Source organism: Aethina tumida, chromosome 2 (genome assembly GCF_024364675.1).
Source record: "Aethina tumida isolate Nest 87 chromosome 2, icAetTumi1.1, whole genome shotgun sequence".
In the NCBI taxonomy this organism is placed as follows: Eukaryota; Metazoa; Arthropoda; class Insecta; order Coleoptera; family Nitidulidae; genus Aethina; species Aethina tumida.
In genome coordinates, this window is record NC_065436.1 from 16,463,529 (window position 1) to 16,481,735 (window position 18,207).

General features: G+C 29.0%; 2 protein-coding genes across 5 annotated transcripts in view; one reads left to right on the plus strand and one right to left on the minus strand.

Moving 5' to 3' along the window:
* Nucleotides 1–12,309, plus strand: part of LOC109597540 (heterogeneous nuclear ribonucleoprotein C) — a 190,813-nt gene extending 178,504 nt beyond the window's left edge. For 3 of the 4 annotated variants that reach the window (XM_049963507.1, XM_049963508.1, XM_049963509.1), the window contains 2 exons: nucleotides 7,812–7,901; nucleotides 10,020–12,309. In XM_049963507.1, coding sequence (XP_049819464.1) covers nucleotides 7,812–7,901; nucleotides 10,020–10,355 — 426 coding nt within the window. In that variant the 3' untranslated portion in view covers nucleotides 10,356–12,309. The remainder of the gene's footprint in view (nucleotides 1–7,811; nucleotides 7,902–10,019) is intronic. The other variant, XM_049963510.1, reaches the window with a different exon arrangement.
* The window catches only part of LOC109597537 (putative protein tag-52), a 96,426-nt gene that overhangs the window by 53,314 nt on the left and 24,905 nt on the right, over nucleotides 1–18,207 (minus strand). The window lies entirely within an intron of this gene.

The following is an 18,207-nucleotide window of genomic DNA, read 5'->3' on the forward strand; positions in this document are numbered from 1 at the left end:
TCTTATCTTTGGCTGCTTCTGTTTTAACTATAACCGGTTTAACTTTGCTGATGATGATGTTTCCATCTTCTGTAAGCAAAACCGAATACGAACAGGTTCAAGATAATTACGTAAATATTATGACGTCGCAGGAATCAAACTTGGATGAAGTCATAAAAAATATCACAAGATCGTCAGAAGTTTTGGAAATTGCCCACAATTCAAACATGCTCAGCAACATGACAGATATTATTAAAAATGGTTCTGGGCCGAATGGTGAATTACTTAATGAAGACTTACTTTCAAATATCACAACAGAATTCAATGACAAAATCAATCAATCAGGTAATAAAAGAAAGACCTTTATGGACGCTATTAGAGCAGTAAGAAATAATACCGCTCCTCTTTATAAGAGCATATTTAGAGGTTTTGGAGTAACTACTGGTCACGCTATTAAATCTTTAGAGGAATTATTTGTTGACACTAATTTTCAACGCATTGTATGTACATTGCTTCAAGATGTGTGCTTGATCAAATTAATATATGAATTAAACAAGAAATTAGCTACAGATTCAACCAATCAAGTACATTCTACCAGAACTAACTCTAACGTAAGAAAATCGAAATCCAAAGGAAAGGTAACACCAACGACCGATTCGAAAAAACGTGCAAGCACACCTGACAAATTTAACAATAAATTAAATGAAGCTGAGAACAAAATTAAGGAATTACATTCACAAATTCAACATATTGGATCAGTCCACAGAAAGAATATTCAAAACGTCAAAGAAAAATACAAAGCTAAGCTCAACGACATTCAAAAAGAAACCGATTTAAAAAGCAAAAATAAACTAATTCAGCGCACGCACGATAAATACTTGCAAAAATTAAAATTGCACAGAGAAGATTATTTAAAGCAGCTGGAAGAGGTGAAAGAAGAAAGGCGTATAATAATGCGTGAAATATGCAATACAAAATGTCAGAAAGACAAGGGACAAAAAGATGAGTGCGTAGGAAATTATGGAGTTTTAATTCCGGGCTGTTATGATTTTCAAGAAAGATTAAAAGAGATGAAGAAAAATGCAAATCAAACATATTTACCCACAACAAACGTATCTTTATCGAAAATTCGCCCTTCAATTGAACAAATTAGGAACAAATCAATGGTGAATATAATTAGCAAGAACTTTAATGAAAATCATAAAGTTAATAATGAAATTAAAGATTCTGTAAAGAATGATGAAACTCCAAGGACTACCTGTTCTCTTGACGATATTATTTTAACTAATACTTCCAATACTTTATTACCGCTGAAAGAAAACGTAGTGTTAGAAAGTTATAAAGAAGTCCCGACTGCTGATTACAAATTTACCATCAAAAACAGATTAAAACACAAAAACCTGCAGCCTCTAGTATTTGATGAACCAGTTCAAATTCACAAAAAGGATTTAGAAAAATGGAAAAATAGACTTGACACGATTATGGCCATGGATTAGGATCGTATCTACATGAAAATGAATAGACTGATTTAAAGAGAGATTTTGGAAAGAATTATTGGATTTATTAGGATTCATCATCATCAATAAAAAATATTAAAATGTTCTAACGTTTATTTTATTCACATACATGAATATTACAAAATAAACATGACAAATTTTAACAACATTTAACCTACAGCGAACACATTCAATTAATATTTCGTTGACACATTTTATCTCACATGATCTATTCTATTTTGTATACTGTAATAAAATGGTAAAATGGAATGAATATTTTTTATAAATTAATAAAAATATTTGATAAATTTAATATTTACACAACATTAGGTGCAACTAATGTTGTTTACATTATTTATTTTTAGCCAATAATAATGGTGATTATTATGTTGTTTGGCAACATGCGTTACATATTTGATAAATAAAGGGCTCCATATGAGAGTTGAAAGGGTAAAAGTTTTATTACTAATGGAGTATAAATTTGTACCTCAAGTTAAATGATCTTGTCTGTTCCAAGCTGTATTGTAAATTATGGCACCCGCGAGCGCAATTAATGTTGATTAACTTCTACCCTAATTTTTCACGCGGTAACCTTCTAATGCACTTAATTCTGATAAATATATTTCCCTAATCATATTCTTTAGTGATTTCACGAAAAACATTTTACTTATAAACATAAATATTCATTAGACGCGAATTAATTCCTGTAATATGAGATGATTATTTAAAGTAGACAATTCTATTAAGTATATTCACTTTATTTCTTAGATTTATAATAAAACTGACATTATTTAAAGTAAGTAAGTGTACAATTGTTAGCATAGGCATTAATCTTGTTTAAAACTGTTGATTGCAAATAATCAATATACTTGTTCTTGTCGATTAAGGCTACGCAGGGAAATTAAACCGATGCAGATACCGAACACGATCATTCTGCGTTAAAAAGATAGCCCCATAAATTTCACCCCATAAGTAATTACTCATTGTGTTCTTTCACGGGGCAACATTTAATTTGTCAATTAGGATCGAATATCTGGCAATTTTCTCTTTTCCAAAGTTGCAACACACGATAATAGAACGCAGGCATGTAATAAATTATAGAGGCTCGTGTTCGTAATCATAGGGCACGCCTATTTTCTATAGGGTATAATCTATTGTATGATGTCTCTGTCCTGTCTGCCTTATTTTGTTGTGCGGGGCCAAGCCCCATGTCGAAAATATTCATCACTGATTTGTCAAAAATGACTGAGCTTTTGCATGCCACGATTGCGTTTGTGTCATCGGGAAGCGAAGTAATTAAAGTAAACATCGTGTTTCATTAATGGATTTTGTTCTGTCAGATAGAATGAAACATTATTTTTTATTTCTGGAAACGAGTGTGGTGAAAGGGACCATTGGTCTGACTATTAAATCTTTCTGACGTTTTTATATTTACCGATGCGCTTTATTTTTGTATAATTTACTCGACTAAACTATTTTTTAACCAAATAAATGTAAATATACATCGATATAGACTCAATAAAATTTTATGGCCAGGTTCGTAATATTTTTAAACTGCAATTTTAGCATTTTGTTTATTGGCAACTGATTTTCGTGACTTTTACATCATCTCTGGAAAAAAATATATAAATTACTGTTTTAGGCGATAATTGAGTCAATAATTTTTAATTTTATGAATTTACTATTCTCTACTTTTTATATAAATAATGAACATTCTACATTCTACACTCTATATAAATTTTTGATTCCTTCTTCTACAGTTTACATAATTATATTAAAATTTTCTTAAATATTTTATAAAATAATATATTCTTCCATTTTACAGGTATTCTAAATAAAGTAAATATATTCTAAAACACAGCTGAAATAAATAAAGAGAAAATTAATTATCCATGTTTTATTTCTCCATAAAACATATTTAATTATAATTCATAAAAATTCATTAATCATTCATATGGACAATATTTTAAATAGTTTATAATTTTGAGGAAAAACTTATATTCTTGAAAAATAACCATTATACAGTTATTTTACCATGAATAACATTTATGAATTAAAAGATACTGTGTTTTTAAGTTTCTCCCTTCTATATTGTTATTTAATGTGATAATACATTAATTATTTTCAAATTTTAAAGAATTTTTCTTAAATTATTTTATAAAATAATAATTCTCTAAATAATGACCATTCTACAGACAATATTTTCTAAAATACAATCTTGTGCTATAAATGAAGAGAATTTTTTTTTACATATCTCCATAAAATTTATCTAATTATATATATATTACTCATTCATATGGACAATATATAAAATTGTTTGAGGAATTATTCTTCTAAATTTTTTATAAAATCTTATACTTATATCTTCTAAAAAATAACTATTTTAGAGTCATACTAAATGATGTAATGGTATACTGAAATATGAGCTTTGCTTTATCCCTAGAACATTATTTTCATAAAAATTATATATTTATAATTTAATTTATAATACATTCCATAGTTTTTAAAATTAATATTTTATTATTTCATGTTAATTAGTTTTTTATTATTATTTTTCTATAAAATAACTTATAGTCCTGAAAAAATAACCATTATATAGTCATTATAAATAAAGTAATTATATTCTGAAATATGACCTTTTATGACAAATGAAATGGAAATTACTGATATAAATTATACTCTCCACTCTTCAACATTGTATTTCGGCGTCTAAGGCAACAAAAACCAATTCGCTAATTTAAATAAACATCTTAAAGTAATATTGTTACAAATTCGAATTATAAAGACGAGATCTCGAGATGTTATTGTTCTTACTGTCAGCTGCAAGTTCAAACCCTTAGCAACACATTTAAAGCTTTTAAACGAATTCTTCGCGAATATAAATTAGGAATTCATTCCGTATAGTCCTTTCAATTGGAAAACAAAGAGGGCCAAATCTAAACAGCCTTTAAAGGAACTAAAGACGTATTTACATAGTCGCTTAAAAACAAAAAAAGGAAATTGCCACTTAGATATCTACAGTCCGTGTTGCCATCTGCACGTTCCATCATGAACTAATCTGTAAATAGAGAAGGGGCTTTTATGTTTTACCTTTCTGGGAGTTATAGATAAGGCTCAAAGAAACCAATGCATGTTTAGCTTAGCTCTGTTTAAAAACAGTTCATTCGCGTTGTGCAAACTAATGTTTTTTCTTCCGGAATTTTGAAACGGTTCGTTTAAAATTCTTTGTTTGTACGCATGCATGCATTTCTTTTATTGTTAATATAAAGTGCAGTTTCACCAGTTCTTTTTGTTTGTCTATTATGCACGCCGCTCCACGCGCGTATCTCTTGTCAGTGTATACTCTATTCACTTTTCCTTTAAATGCTTCGGTGGGGAATGGACAATTTTATTTTTTTTTTTTTTATTTTTAATACACTAAGAGAAACTACATCGTGTAGGAGATAATGAAACTTAAAGAATCATCTGTAGTTTTTATCTGATTGATGGCATTAGATATTTTTAGAATGCGGATTAGATATGCTTTTAGAAAATGATGCACCTTAAGGGTATAAATTTAAAGTAGCAAGAAGCGTTTAGTCGTACATATCATTAAATTATTTTTCCTTGGCCAAACTTTAAAATGGATGTGCCAACAAAAGATTTGCATTTAAACACCAGCCACTACGTGTAAAATATCGGCTTTCCTAGAAACCATTTGCATGTCTTAACAAGGACAAAACATACAACAAGACAATTATCCTTATCTTGCACCTGGTAAACTGGAAGCTTGAGGAATAATTATGATAACTCGGAGAGAAATATGCGTTCCCTGGTAATGGTATCTGGGGAGCCACTTACGACGTTCTCGTTGTCAGCTTGACAATTAGCGTGAAGACGAGACGACGTACCTTGATCCTTAAACACACTTGGCCAGTTGAATCTATGCTTAAAGGATGTTTATCTTCTGTCTATAATTACATGGCTGCACAGGACCGCCATCTTATATCAATAAATCTGACATATACTAAAATGCACCTAAATCAACAGGAATTAACTGTGATGGCCGATGTTACGAGATTTGCTGTAGTTTAATATTATTAACATACTGTTACATTAACAAATTAATTTGTTAAAAATGTTAAAATGTAACAATGTGATGATAATTTATTATAATATATAGTGGTGTAGTAAATGATAAAATATTTATAATATAAATTAAATTATATACCAAATAATACCAATCACGGACTGACTCTGACAGATATAAGATATCTTTACCCAATCCAAAATATATAATTATAAATGGGATAATGCCGGAATAAAGTGAACATATAGGGAATTTTAATTTAAAAAGGAAAAGTACGGTAGTAAAAATGTTTTAATTTGATTGAAGCTACAGTGTTTTTATCCATAAGTAAGCAATTTCCGATAAAAATGCCCCGGAGGTTTGTGACTTGATGATTGAGCCTTTCATTTGTATCAAATGAACTAATGGATTGTGTAGGAATTGTGAAGAAATAGCGTGTGCATATCCACTTTCAATAAATAAATGACCCCCAGACAGACTGATAAGAGACATATAGTATTGATTGCAATAATATTGGGTAATCGTGATAAGTTAATAGATAATATGTGACACTTCAGTAAATAATTACACCTAATGGTAATACATATTAATACAGTAAGGATATATTTCAAATTAAATACAATTTATTGTCACGGCATAAATTATATTATCGTATTAATAGGAACATATTCTTTATCATCATTATATGGTTGTGTCTACTTATTGTTGTTTTTCTTGATTAATTTGGTTTCATTCTGTTGTAAGGATATATTTAGCATAGTATTAATCAAAGATGTGCGTGTTTGTGTTTAAAACTATTTTCCCGTGACAGAAGACTTAATGATTTTTTTAAACCACTCCTAATTTAATTCACGCATCTCATGTAGCACGGCACGTTTGTTACAAATTATACGTCTTTATCAATTTACGCTTGTAATAATTTATTTTACATGTATTTTAATGCACCTACATTTTGTTAAGATAAATTTTGATAAAATTGTCAAGGAGAAGTAAATTAAAATAGTTTACATTTGTTGTTTTAAATTAATATAACAGTCAAATGCTCTTATTACATTATTACATATGTGCTAAACACCCTTCGTATTGACAAATCATTTTGAATATGATTATTAATATAAACATAGAGTGATATGAAATATCTCAAGTTGTCATATAACCTTGGTAGTCAATGTTTTGAAGTACCTAAGGTAATTCGACTACTCCTACTCCCCCTTTACTGTAAATTATACTTATTTTTAACAAATACATGGAATTTAACAAACTAATTACTAAAATTTCTATGAAACCAAAACAAATAATTCAAAAAGTTCACACAACACAATTTATATTTACGGACATTTACACTGTACAACTTTATATTTAGGTTTAGAAGGTTTCAAATTAATTGTACTATTCCAGTTTCAATTTAAATTAACTAGTTAGTGGTTTTCTGTAAATGACATGTCCACTGGATTTTAATAAAGTCAAGTACACAGAATTTACACTAGGAGGAGGAACTAAGATTATTAACGTCATTTAAATTGTTGGTTGCTTAAAAAGCCATTATGTCATTATCCAAACATTTTAATAACTTTAAAAAGTCAACGGAAATGTTGCACCACCCTTTAGTGGACTCACTTACCATCCAATCTCTATACACTGATATGTTTAACTTACAATATATCTCAAACCGTCATTAAACTCTGAACCATCTGAACCGATTCCAGTTTCGGTTTCAATTAACTGCTGTATTCACTGTAAATGATATCATTTACATATTACGCCTAAAATATGACACTCAATAATCGTGATTAAGAGAATTTTTTTCATAAAAACAAGTATTTAATTGTAATTTTTCAGGGAACAAAAATAAGTAAATATTATCTATTTTTTGTAACCCTCCTTCAATCTGTCTCAGTAAGTATATAACATAATAAAGAATATTATAAATATAAAATATCATAAAGTATATACACTTATACAAGGTGTTTCACAAACATTTTGCATAAGAAACCCATTTAAAAAAATGTAATAGAAAAACAGGAAACGAGATAAAAAATAATTCAATTCATTTATACAAGCTTTGGCCCGCCAAATCCAATTCTAGCACACCGTTCTTTTTAACCTTCTATACATGGTGTTTCGTAAGTTATCCGACAAATTTTAACTACATACTCACTTTTGCAAGTAGTCGATTTATCATATTTTTTTTAAATAGACTTCTTAGATAACAGTAAGTATGTGTAAATTTTAAAAAAATAATTTCAAATTGGCTTTCTTTTCGTCAGGATATCCGCACGACGAGGCTTCTACAAAATTCCGTACCCCCCGGAGCAAATTGGCTTTATTCTTACATATACAATATGTTGCATAATGAGGTAAACAGTTTATTATTTTACATACGTATTTTTTTCTTGTAAATATTTATAATTTTAATCTTGTTCTGCAAAAAAATATATAGACAAGAACATTCTGTTTTATTATAAAATTAAAAAATGATTTTGTTTCGTTTGTTGATATTACAATTTAATAAATATGATAAAATATAAATACACGTTAGAGCAGAAGCAGGAGGACGGTAAATGCAATTCTATACTAAATATTCACCGTTACATTAGCATATTTTAACTTTAAATTACTTTAAATTGATAATATTTTCATATAGCATACTTTAAAGTCATATGTGGTTGGGCGAGAGCTCCATTTTGGTTGAACTTCAGTTTATATTAGATCTGAAACTACAGTTTAAACCATAAACTTCAATTAGTCCTCTAGTAATTCCATCTGGGTTAAATGAAATATTCTAAACGTTTATTCAACTTGTCACTATAAACACCAACGTTAAATTGTGAATATCTCCATTGCTGCATATTATTTTATCTCGTAGAGTGCATTTTAAATATTTTAATATAACATTGTTTTAGTTTCGTAGAATGTATTTACCGAATAAGCGAAATAACTATTCGAAAATATCCCCCTGATGGAAACTATATGGAATAACTACTAAGTTTTTAAATAATTCGTTCCAGAGTTTTATTTTCTATTATTATATGTATATATGCCAGTCGGAGTAATTGATTTTTATTCGTCAAAAAACATTGCAGTTGTTTAATTTTTATTACACAAATCATGCAGCCATTAATTTTACGCTTAAAGCCATTTTCTTTATACATCATAAAATCACAACAAATTGTTTCAGTTATAAAATAAAAAGGAAAACATCTGAAAAAGTTATGCAAATCTGACGATTATTTTAGTTCCATAGCTTTGGTGCATTATTATTCATCGCTTAAATTATTGCTCTATAAAACACTTTAAATGTGTTAAGTTTTCATTGTTCTATTTTTGCACCTCGCAGACATAGGATTTTCATATAATACTTGCAGTTAATTTTACGGTTTAAATTGTTACGGACAAGGACACAAATATAACATATGAACGTCATAAATGACATTTTTAAATAATTTTCTTTTTAATTATCTTTGAAATGTTGGAAACAAATGTTCAGTATAGTAAATAGCTCGTGCCAAATTTATGTAGTAATGTCTGAATAGTTCAACAACAATTTATTTACATATGAACATCCTCAGAACCATTCACGTAACTAAAACCCCAAAACAGTTTACTTAAACCTTGTCTGTCTAGATCCTCGACGCACAGTAGATCAAAATGCGTTAACCCAATTTATCAACATACAAATATTTCTCTGTTTTACCACTTTTTTATCTAATTTATTAGTATAAGTATTTATATTACACAACCAATTTTAATAAAATAATAATTAATTAAAATAATAAAATAAAGATTAAAGCTTGTTAGAAAATTAGGGCACATATTTTTCATTCAAATCAGTTAAAAGTAAGTTAATTTTGAATTTAGTGGTACGTCGTGTTTTCTGTTTACCACTTTGCGTTGGAAACTGGGACATGAGATGCCTTTAAGCCTGAAAATTCCTTCCTGTAATAATTTCAACTATATTCACAAATATCTTGCATGATTTATTTTTAGAAAATAATTTAAATTTAATTCTCTCTTCGTTTATTCGTTTGATTCTAAAATTTTTAATTGTTTAAAAGCTAATTAATACTAGTAAAGAGTTGTAATGGACCACCCCATTAGACAAATGGCAAGACAAGTGTCTCATTCACGAGGAGGTTCAATTAGTTACTTTAAAAAATGATACTGAATTTATTTAATATTTTTGTTAAATTATATTGATTTATTACCCTCTATTACCCCAAACTATGGACCACATATTATTAAAATGCTTTATGTTTTTGAAAAATAATAAATATTAATGGAAGAGATACTATTATCATCTTTTACATTAGTTATTCGAATCAATTTGTGAAGGAAAAAACATTTAGTCGTCTACAACTCTTAAAAAATAGTTCAATATTTTTAGTATCCTCTTAATGTTTCCCAAATTCTCCACACAACCGAACGATTTGGTGCAGGGTGTCGGGCAATAGCTAACCGTATGCAAATTGTTTCAGGAGAACAAGAACGAATCGACCCTGGACGGCGAGGAGGAGAACGGAGACGGCGATCACGAACCGGACTTCATGGAAAACGGCCGTGACGGGCTGACCGGCACGCCGGACTCGGCCAACTCTCGCAACGACAAAGAACTGGAAGACCTAATGGACGTGGAGCCCACAGCCAAGACCTGCATAATGCATGCCCTGAGCATTGTCAGCGCACCGGCCTCGCAGCCAGGATCTTCGCCGCCACCCCTGGCCGCCGTCGCGCCCCACACAGATCACGGGGACGCCTGGAAACCTCAGGGGCATACAAGGCTCTCCCCTAAATTGCAACATGAACCATATTAGTTACCTTTTCGGTTCACAAACTGCATAGACTAAATTCATAATTTAAAAGGTACGTTTTAGTTAATTAGCAGCTATTGTTTTTTGATGCTACCTTGTTTAATCCCGGATTCGTGAATTATAATTATTTGTGTTCGTTTCATGGATTTTTTTATTAATTGCGTTCGTGTCAAATAATTTAAACCATGGTATTGATTTTCTGTTGAAAACAATCAATCCACAACATGAAAGAAATTTGAATTGGTATTGTAATTATTACCCATAAAATGGATTGTTTGTTTTATGTCAATTAAAATTTACGTCAAACCTACTAGTTAATCCAATTTTCTCTTGCCACCACACAGAATTATTTAATATGAATATTTAATGACAACTTAGTAAATTATTTAAATTATTTCAGTTTCAGAATATTATCTTCTCATTCTTATCACAAATGCATGATGGGTATATCTATATAATTTATGACTTATTTATCATAATAATAACCTTTATTAGCAAAAATAAGCTATAAAAAAATAATAGCATGTATGCGTTTATTAAAAGGGAATATTGGAAAATAGAATACATATTTTTTGTGAACTGATATTGTCTAGTCAACATTTTATGTTCCTTCTATGTTTTTTCTATAGGATTATACAAAGTAGCTGGATTCCAGTTAATTTGGTAGGAGGTATCTATTTGTACAATCAAGAAAATATCAATTTATACATTTAAAATTGTTAAAATTATTTTTTAAAACAGTTTGTTTGTTTAATAAATTAAAGGAGAAATATAGAGAAGTAAAAATTTGCTATTTAGATTACCCCTGTACATATTTATGTAAAAAACAATTTGACATATCATAAAATTATAATTAAGGACTATATTTCTTATACAATTAATGTTTTGGGATTTAATAGAGGCCTAAAGATTACTTGTATATGTGAAAAACGAAACTAGAAACGTAGTATTTATAGTTAGTGAAATGCTGTGTTGAATATATTTATATAATATAGGTATATTGAGTGTTGGTAAATTACTAAATGACACTGACGTGGATATTTATAAAGCTAAAAGAGCGAAATAGTGTTTTCTTGTAGATTTCACTTATTCTCAGACATCCTCTTTGGAAATGTGTCAAGACCTAAATCTGGGAATCCGTGCAGATTGTGGCGATTTAAAACCGACAAATTGGAAAAACTTTTCTATTTGCCATAAAATTAGTAAAATGCAAGGAAATTATTAACAATTTATACTAAGATGGATGAAGGAAATCATTTATAAAGTGTCCCACCGAAAACTCTTTTATTAATTATTAGAATACATACATAATGAACATACTCGTGAATTGTGTCTAATTTTGATAATTTATCTAGTTTTCTCGACATAGTGACATTTTCGATATTGTGATATATTGAATTGAATTTTTGATTTGGATTTACTAACACTTTGCATTTTGCAGTTAGCAAATTTTTAAGACCAAATTTACTTTTAATAAAAATATAAAACTCTAAAAATTTGTTGCCTAAAATGTAAAATTATATAAAATGTGTGTACTGAATATATACTCTATTAAAATGATTTGTTAAAATGAGTTTAATTTAAAAATTAAACTTAAACACGTTTTTGTTACAAATTTTGTTTTGTTTTCATTTTAAAAATATATTATAAGAGGGCAGTTACTAATGAAGCAATTATTTTAGAACTGCCTAATTTACGTGAAAATGTTCGGTGACAATGTTTTTTTAAGAGTTGACCTTAAAATTTTTGATTCAGTAGTAATTGCCCTACGTATAACTTAAGCTGTATGAATGACCAATTGTTCTCAACCATACACAATCATGTATAAAAGTATGAAATTGCCTTGGGATTTATATAATAGGGCTTTTATTTCAAGTACGCTGACGACCATGTTATCTCTATGTATGTAAAGTATCTCTTATCATATACTAGTTATTAATAATATATGTCCTCCATTGTACAATGTTGTTTTATTTATTTTGACACCCCTGCTAAATAAACTAATTAGCCACCAACGGTAAGTAAGTACTTTTTTATTTGATTCTTAATACTAAAAAAAAATCGTTTACACTTTTATAATCAACCAACACAAATACAGCCCCGAATTTTAAAAGTTCTTTTTTATCATATTGCAAAAAAGCATACACATCAAATTTGCACACGATTGGACCAAAGATTACAGACATATGAGAAAAACGAAAAATTTTTAGATTTCGAATATGGCATGATGAAATTTTGTCCATCTATTTTAAGTATACATCCACTCAAGGTGATGTATGCATATTTGAACATTTCGATTTTTTTAATCAATAAATTGACTTCAGACTTACACTTTATTCATTTTTTGTGATTATATTATTATTATTATTATTTGATATTTTTTGTGAATAATCATTTTTTATACATTACTTTAAAATTCACATTAATTAAAAGTTGTTTTGATTATAATAAGTTTAAAAATATTTTCATTAACCCATATCATATTTATATGGTAATATAATTAAATTCGGAAAATTAATTAAATTAGAGATAGCTGTATCATCCTTCGTTCACTCGGGCTATTGTTTTAATTTCCCAAACGTTTACTCATCATGTTCAGATTACACTGAACGATAAAATCTGTTTAGTAGTATTTAGTTTAATATTCACTGGAAAATCATTTAAAACTTTGTATATTATATGACGTATCTTAATTGATAAATTCAAATTCAAAACATATATGTAACACGAAAGTGCAAGGACTTAACATAAGGAAGAGTTTTGTGCTAGGAAAAGATTTCTATTCGCTAATAGCACCACTTGAAATATATCCCGGTTATAGTGAGCATAATAATCGTGGTTTGTATCGAAATTCTGTGCACATTTAAACTTTGATTATAGAGCAGAAAAATTGGTGGGTTGGTCTCCGTCATAAAACACAATTAGTGAACCCGGTGCAAGCCGGTGAGCGGACGGGAGTGGTGATGAATGCTCTGTCAGTGTAATATAACGGCAGCACGCGACACTAGCAGTGGTGGAGCTGACATTTTCTCACCGTATCTACTTTTCCTCATCCGAAAAGTATTAATAACTTTCGAAGAGGTGGGAACGAATGAGCCAATTTTTATTTAATTTTAGAAATCAACCCTGAATTCATTTTTATGCAAGGGTATGATCTTAAAATATACACAATATTTATAAAGTATGAGAAATCTTGTTTCATTAGGATTATGTGTATTTTTAAATTAGGTTGAATTAATATTCATTATCTGATCTATTTTTAATCATCTAATTATTATTAGTTACACATAGATAATTTTTATCAATAGGCCACAAATTATAAATGCGTAAATTACAAATTCGTAAGCCCCAAATTAGTAATAAAAAAATTTAAAGTTTATTTATTTTCAATTATTTCATTTTGTTCTAAAATGAAAATGTTTGATTCAAATTTATCTAAGTATCGCATAAAAGCGGTATCGATTGTCGTTTTATGTTGTGTAGTACTAAGTTTTCGATCATTGGACATATTTAAATAAATTTTTCACTAAATCTATTCAATTTTACTTATAAGATATACACAGCACTGTACGTCAACTGTATAGCTACAGATATACTGCCATATCATGTCGGTGACGCGAGATTTCACCCTACCAAAAAGTACCCAACGCGGCTAAAGAAGTTTTCACTTCAAAAACATTTATCTAGAAAAATATATCTTCTTAAAACATAAATAAATTAAATTATCTATTATCTATCTATTATTAAATCTGATAGTTCAGTTTTCATAGATGTCTCAGAAAAAATTGAGCTCTAAACACTTTAATCAGTTTTTGTTTATCTACCTGTATAATTTAATTAAACTTTATATTGTTAAATTTGAGATACTCTAATACCTTTAATGGAAATTATAAATGGATAAATTAATTCGAGGCAGACAGAAATTTAGTTTCAGATTGAAATTTACTCAAATAAAGTAGTAAAGAAATTTCAGAAAAAAGTAAATTATGTCAAATGATCTAATTGCATAATAAGTAAAACCAGAAATATCTTAAATTACCAAAAAAAGTGACTCTAAAGAATAGAGCTTTGGACACTACGTATTCTGGGAATACTCGTAACAATCCATAGAAAATTGATATCAGCCAATATTAAGAGAAAGTTTGTATTGTAAAATTTGGGATATAAATTGAATAAAAATTATATGTAAATAAACTAATTCGATGCAGGCGGAAATTGAATTTCACATGAAACTTACTCAAATAAATTAGCAACAAAATTTTAGAAAAAAAAGTAAATTGCGTCCAAGGTAAATCCTCTAATTTATCAATAGGTATCACTAGGAGAAAGCCACCGGAGGCTGAATATGTGCAGCATGTAATCCCCTACGCGTAAGGAAGATCCATGGGGAACCCACACACGCGTTCCACTAAGAGGATTCTGGGATCCCCTGGGAGTACACTAGATTTATGTCGAAAGCGTGAAACGTCCCATTGCAGCTTTATCGCTATATTTTGATGTTTTCCAGACATGATTGCTCTAACTCCACACCATTATGCTCCATAGATTTTACATTTTTACACGACAACCAGCAAATTCTTTCAAAAGCCTGTCAATTACTGTACCACCACAAATGCACATACATATATGGACACGTCATTTTGTTTGTGTTTGGAACAAATGAGAATTTATTTGCATTGATGCCTGACAACGTTTTTTTACTGATTTAGTTTTAAGTTGCGTTCCCTTCTCTCAGACATTTCAGAATAACGATAAATGATTAAGTATTCAAATTACTTGTTAAAATGTCTTTAAGATTTATATCAAAATTTAAAAGTGTAAATAATTGAATACTTGAAATAACTTGGACACATTCGGTCTTACCCTTTTAAAATTGAAACACCCTTTTTTAACATTTTTATTTATAAGTCGATTTTAATAAGTAATAGCTCAAAACTTTGACATTAAATGAATCAATGTTGGACATGAAAAATGGTTTCAATATCACCCAACCTTCAACTATTTTTATAATAAAAAATAAGAAAAATTGATTGTTTTATTCTTTACAAAAAAAAAAATGAATATAACTTTCTACAAAGTGGGAAAAAAACATAAAAATTATTACATATAAATCTGTCTATTTGTGACAGTGCTAATAATCACATTAATCAATCTTTTTTCTTCCTGTAAATTATAGCATAATATAAAGTGTCAAAAATATCTGAGAATATCAAATAATGACCTAACGCATTCGTTTTCTCAAACAATTTAATAATTTAAATGCCTACAAGACCACAAATTCATTTTCTTTCATTTTCACTTCTCAGCTGCAGACTTTTAAAGATATTTTAACAGGCACTAAACTCATTGAGAACTTATTGTATTCGTTGAAAATGCCCTAATCAATTTTATCAATGATAACAGATAATATGAAAGACTTTGATCGTATAATGCAGAAAACAATTTTTATGGCATCCATGGAATTCCTTCTTGTCTGTCTTTTGAACTATTATTCATTAAGATGGTGTTAATAAAAAATTTAATTTAATTTTTTTCACTTTAAATGACCCACACTATTTGTATAAAGATGAAGCTAAGACGTCCAATATTCAATCATTAATTTGTCTTAATTACTTAGGGGTATTTGGACCATTTTATCGACCAAATTATTTTAATTTAGATATTGAAAAGGAAGTAAAATTTAGATGGTTGTCTATTCAAAAGTTATGCTACAACTTACAAAATGAAACAAATATGAAATAGTACAACAACAACAAATTAAAAGAGATTAAGAGTTCATAAGTAAAGCAACCAAACCCTATATTCAATACAATTTATTTTATAATTTATTTCTGTGTCCGACGTCGTTCCTTAAAGCTAAAAATGTGTAGAAGTGTCCATTTAACGATACAAATTAAACAACAAATTGTAGAAAAGTTCCGAAATTGTGAAAAACAGAGTAAAATTGCAGTATATAAAAATATAATAAAATGTATAAAGTGTGTATTGAAAACTGTATTTAAAATGTAAACATTGAAGCAATACATTATGAAGTATATACAAATACTTCAATAATTAAAAATTATAAAATTTTCAAAATATAGTAGGTATTTTTTTAAATAAAATAAAGAGAAGTGATCCCATTAATCAGCGGTCTTCGTTGACCCAATTAAACGACAAAAGTTTCAAAAACAATTTACAATTAAACATTGAAGTAATCCTTAAAATATAATTTCAGCATGACAGCCCGTTGATCAATTAAAAACCACTTATGCCGCTTATTCCATTACAATAACAAAACAAATCAAGCGGACGTAGAACAAAAGCAGGTTTGTACTCGTGCAAACAGTGATTGGTTTAGAAATAGTTGTGCTCTGTGAGTATCCTCGTCCGGGTCACATTGTAGGAATGTTGACTGTTAAAACTCTTCAGTCAAGAGGATGAACCAATTTCCCAGCTGCTCTCAATGTCGGAGGCACGAAACGGGATTTACGAATCTTCATTTCAATTCAATACGGCGACAATAGATGTTAATTAGATTTCATGAATTTATACCTAAAATCCAATTCATTATACCGAAACGTACAACATAAATGTTATTATGCCTGGGCTTTATGATTTTCATCAAACACTCGTGCGTATGGTAGGTACTGCAATTTTGTCGTCCACATAAATTTCAATTTCCCGAAACGTCGATTGTTTACAAATTAAACAATATCGCTGAAATTCAGAGATGTCACGTTACATATTATTATTGTGTTGTGTTGTGAACATTGCAAACACGATTTTTATGTTTCGTTGATTATTTTACAATTTTATCGTTTTTCAAAATATAAATTACTGGATTTAAATTTATTTATTATTACATTCATTATATACAGCATGGTGAAACTTTGATGTTAATGTAAAATATTTATTGGTGGAAACGTTTAGTCCTGCTTTATTCAAACCAAATTGTGTATAATTTAGTTTGCGCATATTTTTTTCTGTTGTAATTAAAAATTTAGTCTCTGCAAAAAAGTTATAAATATTCAATCAGCTTCGAACGGTACACGCTTAGGCACTTCCCTTTATAATAGGGTTTTATTTCTACAGTCAAATCTGTTAACATGTATTATTTATTCATATTTGCCGCTTCGGAAATTGATTTGCGATTTAATCCTCGAATTTTTTAAGTGTATGACAATCAAAAATACTCTTCCGAAAGATTTTCAAACACCAAGTGAGGGATGAATATTTTTGACGTCCCCTTTATAAAATTGAAGACGCTATTAATAATGAATTGTTAATTTTCGAAAATCGCTGCTTATTTGAGGTAAGCCGTGTAACGTTGCCTAACAAGACGTGAGCGATACGATGAGAGCCAAGTTAAGATCAATCTTTTGTTAAGAGTGTCATAACGATGTAAGTTATTAAAAGTTAAAATGGAGTGACTGGGGCAATTTAGACGATGGACGTGTAGCAGACATGCAGTCTCATCAATCATATGTTGAAGGATACCTAAGCACACTAGGTTCTAATCAAGAGTTAAGCTTCTGCTCATACTCATCCCTGCAGAGACTTCCAGGAGTTAATCATAATTAGTTATACATTGCGAGATCGTCATTAGGTTGTAACAAATAATTAAAACGTTTGCATTGTTTAAATTCATCCAATGAAGTAAACAGAAAAACTGTTTATTGTTAAATGGTAAGTTAAAATATATTCACTGGTGGTCTGAGGAATACCTCAAAATTTAAAATTACACGAAATTTAATATTCTATACGTTTCTTTGCTTTCTTAAAAACGACGTTTACTTTAAACTCAAATTAGTCTGATTTGGTTGATCAAAGAAATACCACATTCAAATATATTTAGTAACAGTCTTCATAGTAA